The 12326-nt window shown below is 42.9% G+C and overlaps 1 protein-coding gene across 1 annotated transcript; it reads right to left on the bottom strand.

Moving 5' to 3' along the window:
- Positions 1-389: 389 nt before the first annotated feature.
- Positions 390-8639, bottom strand: LOC149343590 (female-specific histamine-binding protein 2-like). Its single transcript, XM_089547025.1, has 6 exons — positions 8503-8639; positions 6889-7052; positions 5157-5323; positions 2487-2569; positions 654-737; positions 390-553 (listed from the first exon to the last, which is right to left on the bottom strand). The coding sequence occupies exons 2-6, from the start codon at positions 7000-7002 to the stop codon at positions 390-392; spliced, it is 612 nt and encodes a 203-aa protein (XP_089403151.1). The 5' UTR covers positions 7003-7052; positions 8503-8639.
- Between the last annotated feature and the right edge of the window lie 3687 nt (positions 8640-12326).

A 12326-nucleotide genomic window follows, 5' to 3' on the forward strand; every position in this document is an offset into this window, starting at 1 on the left:
TCTCAAAAGCCACCCCCCCCCCCCTTTTTTTTATTCATCGTACGGAGAAAAACAGCTAGTGCGTGCGCTGGCGTCAAACTCCCTTCAGAACGGGCGGCCATCAGTGTGAGCTTTTGAGACAATCTACATTAATCACGGCCGACGAGATGATTGACTCGATCTCAAGCACTTGATAATATTAATGGCGAAAGCCAGAGCAATACATTACTTGAATTAGACAGCGAAATTGTTGGTTTAAGAGGTTTATTGTCTGAATCAGGCGTACACTTGCCATTTTAGGCGATGATGTTCGTACTCCTCCCGCGCCATGCGAAATACTGAGTCGCCAAATCACGACAGAAAGATCCAGTTGGCAGTTATTGTTATTGAAAGGAAGTACAATCAACACACTAAAGTTGCACAGACACCAAGGTAGGTGATTTTCCTACATCTTGGCCGCAAAGGTCTCTGTCGTAGACAATGTGCTTTTCCGGTCCACAGAGCAGGTGGAAAGCAAAGAAGCATAGAGACTTGATGTTATGAACCTGTCCCGCTTTCGCCCAAAGTTCGCAGCCTGGAAAGCAAAAATATTTTATCGATTAGGCTCGTTCAAATGGATTCAAGGGCTGCGTCTACAAAGAAGCCTGCGGCTTTCTAACTTTAGCAGCTCTCACCATTGTTTCTGTGAGGAACCCTCATGATGTCGCAGTTGTCGTACTCCGAGAAGGCCACAGGGTAGTCAACGGTGAACAATTTGTCTAGAAGAAGACGACAAATCAGTTCACGGTATGGTACGATACTTTATGGTGTGGTATATGACGTTTAACGCCCTAAGGCGACACGGGCTATGGGGACATCTCAGTGTTGGGCTTCAGACTAATTTCGGCCACCTCGGTTTCTTTAACGTACTCTGACAACGCACAGTACTCGGGCGTGTTGCGTTTCGCCTCCACCGAAGGGGGGCGCCTTGGCCATGATCGAAAACGCGCCGTGGGGCTTCGCAGCCAAGTGATTTATCAACACAGCCTCCGCAGCGGGGTCAGAAATAAGTTCAATGTTTGTGAGAGTTTTGTTTTCTCAACATAAATCGTTTTTATCTCAGTTTACATAGTAATGATCCACGAAGGCAATCCATTCTATGCAACAGATTTAGTTAAATGCGTTTTCCCAGCGTTAACAAATGCACTAGGTGTTGGCCAAGATTGAAATACCCTGTTGGAAGAAGCCTGTGGAGTATACCATGTCTCTTCTTAAGTCCTCGGCCCTTGGTGCGCTTTGCGCTTCTGCCATAACACTGCTGGCACCGAGCAAAACGGTGGAGTAAAATGAAAGTCGGTAAACGTTTATTGAACCATGTGACAGTTTGGATTCAAAATTTTTTATATGCGTGACAGTAGCACTGTTGGAAGGGTAAGATCTTTTCTGTTCTTGTGGTAATAAAACTTCCCCATATTGCCGCGCACATTAAGAGAACTCGCGGAGGTTGATAAATAAACATTTAAGGCTTCGTGTTGGCACTGTGCTGCGAATTTTCAGTGTTCCCCGGCAAGATCAACATTGTTGCAGCTGAAATTTTAGTATCATTAACGTTTCCTTGCTTTATTCTGTGCATTTTCAAACCATTTCGTCTAGGGATGGCAAGAGAGCGAATATTATGTTGAGAAAATTCCTGACAATCATTCTGTGTTTGACACCGCCTTATGCACTGGCGTAAAACCAGTGTACCTCTGTAGTGCTTATATAGCATAGCGGCATGCTCGTAAAATTAGCTCAGACTTTCATATTTGCCTTAGAGCAAAATCAATGTATTTTAAGGTTCCTGGCAGTGAGATCTAGCGCTGCTAGGCTAAAAAAATAAATTCAATTGGAGTGGCATAACCGATAAATGATGCGTGCTTAGGACACACGATACGAGACTGAGAGCACTTTGCACAGAATTCGCCATAGAAACGGTAACATTGCTAATGGATCACTTAAGATTGGAAAATATATTAAATGTATTTAAAACACTGCATTTAAAATTTTCGCTAAGTATAAGTTAGAAGACGCAGAGGTACGCTTCTCGAATTTTCTAAATTCAATGCCAGTCTAGTACAAGTAATCCTTAACTGTGAAAATAAGACACATTCGAGAAGTATGTGTATCCTGCATGCTATGCTGCTAAAACATGTTGCTATGTGCTTGACAAAACAGCAACCAGAACTCAGAGCCACTTGCTTGAAGAAATGCTGGCGCTATGTAGACATTAGCTAGAGGAAGGTTCAGGAACTCCTTGTATACGTTGGAACTTCGCGTGGGAAAATGAAGTATATTTATTAATGCATAATGAGAGGCACGATGCTATAGCTGCTTTAGCAGCACCTCTTGTACTTTCTGTTTGAATATATAGACAAGAAACGTTACAACTGTTGCGGAATACGTTAAGCAGCAAAAATAAAGTAAGCAAATGTTAGTACCTTAAGTATACTTGCCTTTAAGATAGCCTAACGTTGAATTGCTGTACTCACCTTTGGAGTCCGCTGCTTCGATAATATTGGGCACGCTGTATCCATCAGATGCACGGACAAACGAATAAACTTTGCGAGTTTTCCTGGTAAACGGAAAGAGTGTGAAGTGTGTAGTTGTACCGACTTCTGGGAAAATTAAATGCACGTTTTATGCTTTCGAACACTGTTTGTGCAATGATCGATGATTGGCTTAGCCTTTGTGGCCTAAATCCTCTAAGCTAGGGTTGTAGACATTGCACAGTTGAGAATTTGCAGCCGTCTTGTACGTTTAGTTTTTTTTTTTTCAGACTCTTAAAGTCACCGGCTGATGCTATAACAGTGAAAGGCGCCTCGCTATCGCTCCATTTCCAAGTTAAAAAGGGGAAGAGGCGGCGAAAACAGTTAGTATATAACTCTACAATGAAATTATTGGTAGCGCCAGTCAGAAATGCTTCACTCCGTGTGGAAAGCAAAGGAACGAGTGGTCAAGTCTCAAAATTAGTTCACAATGGAGTGAACTTAAGCAGATTTCAGTGATACTGCAATTACAGAATTAACTTGCTTTCTGCGACAAGGGCAGCCTTACTTCCCGAAACGCCCCACTAGGTTCGAGTTCCCCGAACAAAAATATCTGTTGACATACTTGTTTTCACAGTGCCTTCTAAAACATCTTTTAAATGTTTGCAGTGCTTGCCTTGGGAAGTTTTGATAGCGCTTTTACCATTCTTACAAAACTCTTGTTTCGCGTACTTAGCGTGAAAACATGGCGACGTCCTACCAAGTGACAGCCGCCCGCTTCAGCCCAACAAGCAGTCCTTGCGGTACCGGTCGACAGGTTTAACGGTAACTGCTGATGTTGTTGCCTTCCACTATGACTTACTTTGCTTCGACGTCAAAGTGTTAGCTGCTATGGAGCCTGCGCAGTTTTTTAGCTATGCTCTCAGTACTAGTTTTCTCGAGACTAATGGGGTTTGCCGCTGCGTTGCAACCGTCTACAAATGCTCGGAACGCAACAGAAATAGGTTTCGAGCTTAGCCATGCTGTTTTATGTATTTAAACTACTGAAGCGAGCAAATGACACTAACTTTGTTTTAGTATATACCTCGCGCAGCCCCTGTCATGTAATGAAAATCATGCTTCCTCGAGTGGTTTGTACTTAGCAAGTCACTGACATGCTGGCGCCACGATGTTTTTCTAATTTCACATACTTTGAATCACCTAGGCATTTTCTTGGGCATTTCGTTGGTGGAAATAAGCCTTACTATATTAAAAGGAGAGAAAAGAATTATCTAAGCGTTATTTTCGCAAATTAGCTGCTGCACCAAAAATTTCTAAAGAGGCTTCCATACCTCTATACAATTTACAACCCGTTTAACATTTTCAAAACGTGTACTAAATATCTTTGTGGATATGAGTGGCTTACGGCACGTGAACGTAAATTTCCTTATGTCCGCTATCGCTCTAACGCCCCTCTAGAACTCATCTAATCACGGCGTCGGCACGTTATAACGTTTGTAATAAGGGCGTAATTACTCATTGGCATACACCCGAGAGCAGCCATACGGCTACAAAGGAAAGCTATGCAGCTTTCTGATAAACTTCGTAGTTAAAGCAAAATTCGTCCTGGTCCGGGGTTCGAACCCAGGACCACCGCTTCACCGGAGCAGTCGCTCTACCAATTGAGCTAACCAGGACGGCAAGCTTATGGTAGGGCGAGAGCGAATCGATCAATAACTCGAAGTGGGAACTGTGTTGGTAAAATGTTTAGGGGAACGTTTGTTGCCTCTTAGTTGATGCCGTAGCTTTGCACAGGTCGTAGTTCACAATTAGATAATCGAAAAACCTGTGGGGCTTCGTCTTTTGGAGGTTCGGGCTCTAGTTTCTCGTTTCTTGTTCAAACAGCACTCCACCGCTCCTTTCCAAGGCCGGAAAGGCATCATCATAACCCCCCTTTCCAAGGCAGGAAAGGCACCAGCATAACTCATACTGGGCAGGAAATTTTACTCTGCCCTTGTTTAGGTGGGGTGCGTACACTTGCGGTCATTTCTGGAGCTGTTTGCGTATGTTTAGGGTGCGAATACATGTAAGCTCGATGGTTAACGCCTTAGTTATGAGACCGCTCTTTCGACTGCAGCTACCGCCAGACGGCAAGGCCAGGAGAGAGGATGTAAGGGGTATAGTGGTGCCATCTCTTTGTAGATACTGTAAGAAGGGGCTATGTCCCTAGCGCGTCCATCAGTTTTATTTTCGTTTGTTTTCTCAGATTCACTAAGACAACTGCAAAGCATGCACGTTCAAAGAATTACGTGACACCCTCGAGTCTCGCTGAGATGGAAATGACGGAGGAAATCGGAAACCCCATGCGCGATTTTTCGCAATAATGCAGTAAGGTTTCTGTGCAGGAAAAACTGATATTTTTCAAGAAACGCAATTTATCAGTCTTCTGAAGCTTATTCTGCGTGGGCATATTTTTGTTCACTTTAACTTAAACCCCTCGCCTTTTTTATTCTTCAGAAAGCCTTAATACCGTATATGACAGTTGCTTGCTTATTGGTATTTTTCTACACTAAACAATCACAAATCATTAAAACTAAGCACAGTTGCGACGCAAATTATTTTGCGAATAATAAAAAATACGTTGACAATATAACGAGAGACATAATCAGGAATGCTGAATAAAATAATTCTTACGTCAATCCGTCCGTGAGATCAATGGATCCGAACTCGTGGATGGTGTATTTGCCTTCTTCGTTCACTGAATCTAATTCACTGAAGACACATTTCCTGTTTGCTCCGTAGAACGCCTCGTTCTCGTAAGATCTCATGTACAGGTAGTACCTGCCTGGTACCTTCAGCAACTGGAAAAATATAAAAACAAATGCAATATTTTTTTGCTTCCGGAAAGGCACGAACGAATTCTATAATGTAAACGCTAAAATATATTTTGTTTTTTCTCAACGTGTCATGAAATGTGACAAAAACACTTTCCGTCCGTTGCGGTACAAAAACCTCCGCTTCAAACCATATTCGACAGCTTGCACGAATGACACATCGGAAAATACCTGAGGGCGTGGTTTAGTAAATTCTGAAGATTAAACTATCGTGCGTTGTTCGCTGTTCAAGCGAGATGGTTTTGACCGAGACACAGTTCTATGGCACAGTCGTTGAATCGTGATTTCATTACATTCCTTTGCTTGTGTTAGTTGCTGAAGCCAAAATTGCAGTGCTGTCACCAAGCCCGCTTAGTCTAGGCAGACATGACTTAAAGGCACAAGGACAAAAGATGGTGAACAGAACTGTCAGGCGAGGGGGCTCACTGAATTGTCTTAACTTTTACCCGTGTCCTCCCCCCTGCTCATTCGCGTGGGATAAAAGCAGCCAGTTTTTTCGACGGGAATATTAGACAGCGGATTAACCCTTCAGTGAAGAAAGAACGGAAGCTATAACGGCTCGTTTTTGTATTTGGGTTCGTTTCATGTTAACTGCCTATTTGTTTTTGGAAATGCCATAACCCAGCTGGTATCAATAGCTCTTGTAGCATTATATTTCCTTTTGGATGCTGAAACGCTACAGACTTTGCAGTTAAGTTGAATTGAGAAGAATATAAAAATGCACAGAAATTTGTTTGCTTTGTCATGTGGTACCTAAGCGAAGCTTAACGAGCCCTGACTTGTGTATCAGCTATGCTGAAGCCTACTGGAATCCAGCTTTTCTGCAAATTTTCACCCATCCTTTCTCAATCTCATCGATATTCATCATATTCTACTTTGTTCTCTTTGTTGTAACTTTTGTATAGAGCGGCAGGTTAGTAGAAACACTTCAGAACATCCTCTCAGCATACACGCTTATAAATGTTTTTTTGTATACATACCGAATGCTTTCTATTTAAGTTCACTAGAAAACAACTTGCCCTATTTTGCACATAAAACTTTGTTATGGCAACCGAGTCCACCGGGACGGATTAGGTGAACTAGGAGGGATTACTAAAGCCTCAGCCATGAATTTCCTCGATGTTATTTCCAGCAGCACTGTTCTACCACAGGCGTCATGGAAGCATTAGGCATACTCTGATCATCGCTTTTCTAGGACCGTAACAATAGCAATAAAGCACCAGTTCGTGTGCGCGGGCTGTGTGCCTGAGGTGTTTGCCTTTCTTGTATCGCCCAAATGAGAAGCGCTTTGCAAACCGTCAACAGAAACGGGAAAGTCGCCGAAAGTCGAAAGACATTTTTGCAAAACCTTTTCTCTGAGCTACTAAACTTTTAACTGGGCTTTCTATGGAAACGACCATTCAAGGAATGTGAGTAGCACGTGCCTAAAGTCAAAAAGGTTGCATGTAACAGACATGGCAATGTCTGTTGCATGCATCTTTTCTGTACCTTGTTTAGCCCATATCAATGTCTGTAAACATCCGAGATCTTACCTTCCAAGCATCTTGGTATTTTGAAAGGTGGGGTTTTCGCTCGAGTAATTGCGTTTCACCTAATGCAGTTGTGAGCGCGAGGAGCAGGATGCAAGTGGCACTAAGGTTCTTCATTGCTGTGCGTGTGATGATCTTGAGCCGGCTTGTTGAAGAATGCTTTAAAGCTGCAAGCAGGCAACAGATTAAGCCTTTGTGTGCGCAATGGGCGAAAAAAACAAATTGTAATCCTTGCAACTAATGCTAAGCAATTCAATGGTTGTAATGTACGGGGCATGTACAGCCCTTGTAAAAAGCATACAGCCCAAAGGGATCTTCTTCTGAGCCCTGCAGCGCGGTTCCTCTTGCATACTAAAGAACCCTAACCTCACGAGGGCGGAAGGAACTCAAGTCCTCAACCCTCCCAAGCTTAGGTCCCCGCTACACAGCTTGGAAGCAAAATATTTGGGCTGTATATTTTTGACAGAAACTGTACGTTTAAAAATGACTGCAAATTCGGAATGTGAGGATTCGAGTTGGGGATATTTTAGACCTATCTATTATGCAGCCATGCTACTAAGGAGTAATGTGTCCACTGATGCGACGGAAATCTATTATCAATCTGATTGTTTCGACCCGACATCGCCGCTCAGCGACACAATCACCATTGCCTTTGAAACTGATGTTTAGCATTGCTAATCACCACGTTATGCAAAACCGCTTTACCATGGCTCTTCTTCTGTCTTCCAAAGCTGTGTAAAATAAAGCTACACAACAGAGATACTCGCATATATTAGATATTTTCTTTCCATCTCTCACGCGTTTCGTAATAACGAAGATGGGCTAGATAATGTTTGAGCTGCTAGCTTTAAACTTCAGTCGACGTGCGCGCAAGTTATACCGCTTGAAATCCTAAGGCAACAAGACTAATAAATCTGAATATTAGCGCCAGCTTCGCCATAACACCGTGTACTTAGACAAAAAGTGCGCACACAATTTTTAAAACCTGAAACCCAAGTGTACCTCACATGTTTTACTGCCTAAAAGGCGTTAATGTGGTTTTTTTAAGACACTATGCTCATCTGAATGGTTAGCACGCTGGTTCGATCGCGGGAAAGCGCGAAATGGGGGGGGGGCGGTTTAGCAATTAGAAAAATTAGACTGGAAAACGATTGGACAATATTTAGATAGTTGGTTGGTTGGTTTATGGGGTTTAACGTCCCAAAGCGACTCAGGCTATGAGAGACGCCGTAGTGGAGGGCTCCTGGTTAAATTAAAGGGTACCATAATTCTCCGCAAGAAGTTTCCTCCAATGTTTCTTCACACAAAGCAAATAAATAAGTTCAAAGCCGTCAAGAATGCCTCTCACAAAACTATATTATTTGACTGCAATAATGCCTGCTGTACTTCACGACGATAGGACGTTTATTTTGGGCTTCGAATGCCGATCCACTGTGCTGCTACGCCAGTGCAGCTCTACAGAACCTCGTGAATACAGTACACGAAATACAAGAAATTGAATATTCCGTTTTAACCATGTGCTAAATCGAAAGAAAAAAAGAAATGGTAGATTCGACAGCTCTTGAACGCCTAGTTAACCCCATTTTTCAGACAATAAACATTGTGGGTGCTACTCACAGATGGTAAAAGGCACACACGAGTCTCGCAGCCTGATAGACGTCTGACGCGCCTGTAGATCAGTAGAAATAATGGTGCCCTTGAAGGAAGGCCGTCGTACAAAAAAGAAACAGCATGACCACGCAGACGGCGCTGGAGGAAAGTCTCCTGACGATGAAGGAACAGAATGCATTCCAGATAAAGGAAACTGATCAATCATTTATAGTATGCTGCACTGAACAGCAACCCCTGACATGCCGCCGATCGGGCTTACTTGTAGGGTTGGCTTTGTTACCTGCGGAACGTGCGCAGAAAGAAACGTTGGCTGAACTCTAACTAAGACAGCATTCCCGTTTTGAGGGGAAGTTTCGTGGTGGGCACGGCATGATGAAAATTGAAGGCAAACAAGACACACACTTTTTTAAAGCTCAATGCCTTGTCCACCAGGTCCCTTTTTATACGCTGCCGATTCCATGCGCACACGTAAATATACTGAAACTGCTGCTGTTCCCACAAACAGTGGATTAAAATAGAACGAAATATATTAATAACCGCTAGTCCTTTTATCAGAGTTAGAATGCACTGTTGGTTAAGAGAAGGTTAGAACATGTAAGTCGAACTGCTTTCTGCTTGTTATTTTGAAAGCATTGCAAAAGAAATATTTTAGCAAACATTCGTCGGTAGGAACTTTTGTACATTAAGAATTGCGAATTTATTCACTGTCTGTAGTTTTACTTAACCTGGACAGCCCGCATATCAAGTTGGGAGGACTGTGAGGTCGTGCTCTCATCTCTGGACCCGACATCGCAGCTTGCTGCGGTGATATGGGGTGCCGACGTCATGAACCAACGCCAAATGAACGTTTCGACGTATAGTGGGAGCGTGCGGTGATCCAGGGACCCATGGGGGGTCTAACACACTTGCCTCAATAAAGTTTTTCTCGCTCTCTCTCTCACGACAATTCTTTGCATTATGTTGTTTAGCAGATTAAGTTTGCTTCCGAATACTCGTCCATAATAATTCTTACTGCAACACTCATTCAGCAAGCACATTAAATGGCACCAACCATATTTGCATGTTCCACACTAACCTTATTTGTATACAACAGCATGCACTCTTCCTAGCCTCTGAGCAGCATAATAAATGTCTTAAGTTCTGGACGATGTATAGTAAGAAAGAATACTTAGAAATGCCACCGCAGCAGAATAGTTTACGCCAAACAATTTTTTTGGGGCATATATGAAGTGCGGCTGAAAATTCAATTCTGTTGTGTTGGTTGCGAAAGCAGATCACTTGTGTCTTATGGTTATTAAGAAAAATATAATTCCCATGACACCACGCTTGCATAGCATTTTGTATCTCCTTGCATTGGAGAAACAGTGTTGCACCAACATGCACCTGTAGCCACTTCCAGACCACCATCATCCTACTTAAAGCTTAAACATTTTAATGGTCGATTAGACAGATCAGTTATATGCAGTTTAAAAAGAAAAGGGCTAAAATCGATGCTTGAGGCACTTCTGAATTATGCTGTGCTACTAATGGAGGCCTCCAATTTGAGACGAATTTCCAGTAAGCTGTCAGCAAATGTGCCGATACAGAGAGATGTCAGCGTGCAGACATTTTCCTGAGCTTCACCGTGGTACCTGCGTCATCAACGGATGTATCTTACTTTGTCTGCGCGATAAAGGGTTCGCCGTCCAGCATTTGCAAGGTGAATGCTACGTTGCGTGACCACTCGGCGCTAATTGTGTTGAGAGAACAAGCCTTCTATCTTGTGTGGAGGAATGGCAGCGTAGAAAATAACTTTCCCAATTGGCAAGTTAGTGGAATCGAACTCTTTTTTCTCCCGAAGTCACTGGCAATGGCGGCCACCCCCTCCTTTCTCAAAGGAGCATCGAGGCCCGAATTCGGTGGCCTTGCTGCACAACGTTCTTTCAGTTAACTTTGATCAATGACCGGTGCGACCGGGGCATGCTGTCCATGGGAATGCATTTCTCTAAGCCATTACCAAGGAGGTTGGAAGGCTGCGACAAATCGCCATCGCTACTGGGACAGCGAACCCTCTCCACCGGAAGAGCAGCGATACGTCAGAAGTTCTGCCTCTTGCGGTGGGCGGCTCCCCAGGTCAACATATGTGCGACCAAGTGATTGTGCATTGACAATGTATCAAATTTCTCCAGCTAGGAATGACGGGATGACCAACCTTATTTAAGCGGCTAGACGACATGTGTGCGACAGTAATCTGATTGCTTCTTGCATCTCTCGTATTCGTGTAAATCTGTAAAATAAGCCCCTTGTAAACTGCTCTCCTCGGAGGCGTCCTTCCTCGTCACTTCAAAGCAGCAGCCTTCCGAGCCGGGGACCGAGGACCTTGACAGCAGTAGAGGACTATTCGCATTCTTTGTCCTAACCAGCTGCTCTGTTCGCTAGAAAAACAATCGAAGATTAACTGGTACGAAAGCCCAAAATTAACAATCTTCTCCATAATAACATTTAGTTTAAGGTGTTCATTGCCTTTTTTAGGTCTAGAAAAAACTGAAAACAACTTAGCAAGGATCAGTTTTCTGATCTATGAAGTCAGCGCTACAAAAGCCATGGTGGGCTTCAGAGAGGGTGCAGTATATTTCTCACAGAAGGAAGATATTTTTGTTTCAACAATATTTCTCAAGTATAGACTTACCATAGCCGAAAAACAGCGGTAGGTCTGTAACACCCGGAGTGCTGGTTATTACCATCTTTGTAGATTGGTCTAACTGCTGAGAGTCACATTGCGGGAATGTGTGAGATTACTATATTTGAAACCAGTTACAAACGCGAACTGTTGGCTTACCAAAGGTGGTAACATCTGATTCTAATCACATTAAAACCAGGAGGCCCGACACACACACACACACAAAATATATGCAGTAAGTTTCCTTATATATTTTTCATTTCTGCCTATAATATATGTTGAAATTATATTTTGATGAAATTAAAAGGAAGATAAATAAATTTGACACCATATTTTCTCACGCTGTTGGCGCCAGAAGGAAATGTAAATTCTGTAGCTAGTTGTTCCAGGTGTTAAAAAGGGAAACTGGCAATAACAGTGCCATGAATGATCCCCTCTTTCTGCCTGCCACGTAATGAATTGACATTACAAGTATAGTTTTTCTTGCAAGCTTTGAAGGCATTTCTGTGGCATTGGGTTTTTACCCTTATTATCATTGCTGTTAGTTCATTTATATTTTGTTTTATTTTTTGATTAAGAAGTAAGATTTCTGGCACCTTCTTGCATGTACGCCACTTCCCTCATTTGCTATTTCAAGAAACCGAATTCGATTATTTCCTTGTTTATGAATGGTTCATGAGCATTTGATCTCTTTATGTTCATTTTCCTTCCGGAAAGCCTGTGGAAGGTGAGCGAAATAGATAAAAATTGCTGACATGCATGGCATTCTTGGACGCATCCAAGGAGCTATCCAGCGACTTTGTTACCACATAGGATCAAGTATATAATTTTCACTCACAAAGCCGCTCTTCATTGCAGTAAATCACATTAAATTGAAGCATGTAGCTAAGGCCTAGATGAATTACGGTGACGTGCATTCTTTCCCTGCCAAGAGAGGTTCAAGTAGTAGAAAGTGCTGGTCCCGTTGGAGAAGCATCACAGCGAATAAGTAGCGTAAAATGGTGAGTCTTGCATGCCACCTCTGATGGGCTTATAAGAAGTGATATAAGAATGATCTTTTACTTTTTGACCTTGTCCTTTGACAGCATGTAAAACGCAGTATCGCTTCATCTCATTAGATATCCAGCCACTATAAACTTTGCCCACACAGAGCGAACTCCCGTCTTGGTCT

The sequence above is a fragment of the Amblyomma mixtum genome, chromosome 5 (assembly GCF_055824585.1).
Source record: "Amblyomma mixtum isolate Tamu chromosome 5, ASM5582458v1, whole genome shotgun sequence".
NCBI lineage: Eukaryota > Metazoa > Arthropoda > Arachnida > Ixodida > Ixodidae > Amblyomma > Amblyomma mixtum.

What these genes read in the sequence shown, in the direction of transcription:
- LOC149343590 (XM_089547025.1), bottom strand. Translation starts at nt 7,002, where the DNA reads ATGAAGAACCTTAGTGCCACTTGCATCCTGCTCCTCGCGCTCACAACT. An exon ending in AATACCAAGATGCTTGGAAG is followed by an intron (nt 5,324 to 6,888) that starts GTAAGATCTCGG and finishes ATATTTTTCCAG; the next exon opens with TTGCTGAAGGTACCAGGCAG. An exon ending in CGAAGCAGCGGACTCCAAAG is followed by an intron (nt 738 to 2,486) that starts GTGAGTACAGCA and finishes GTCTTCTTCTAG; the next exon opens with ACAAATTGTTCACCGTTGAC.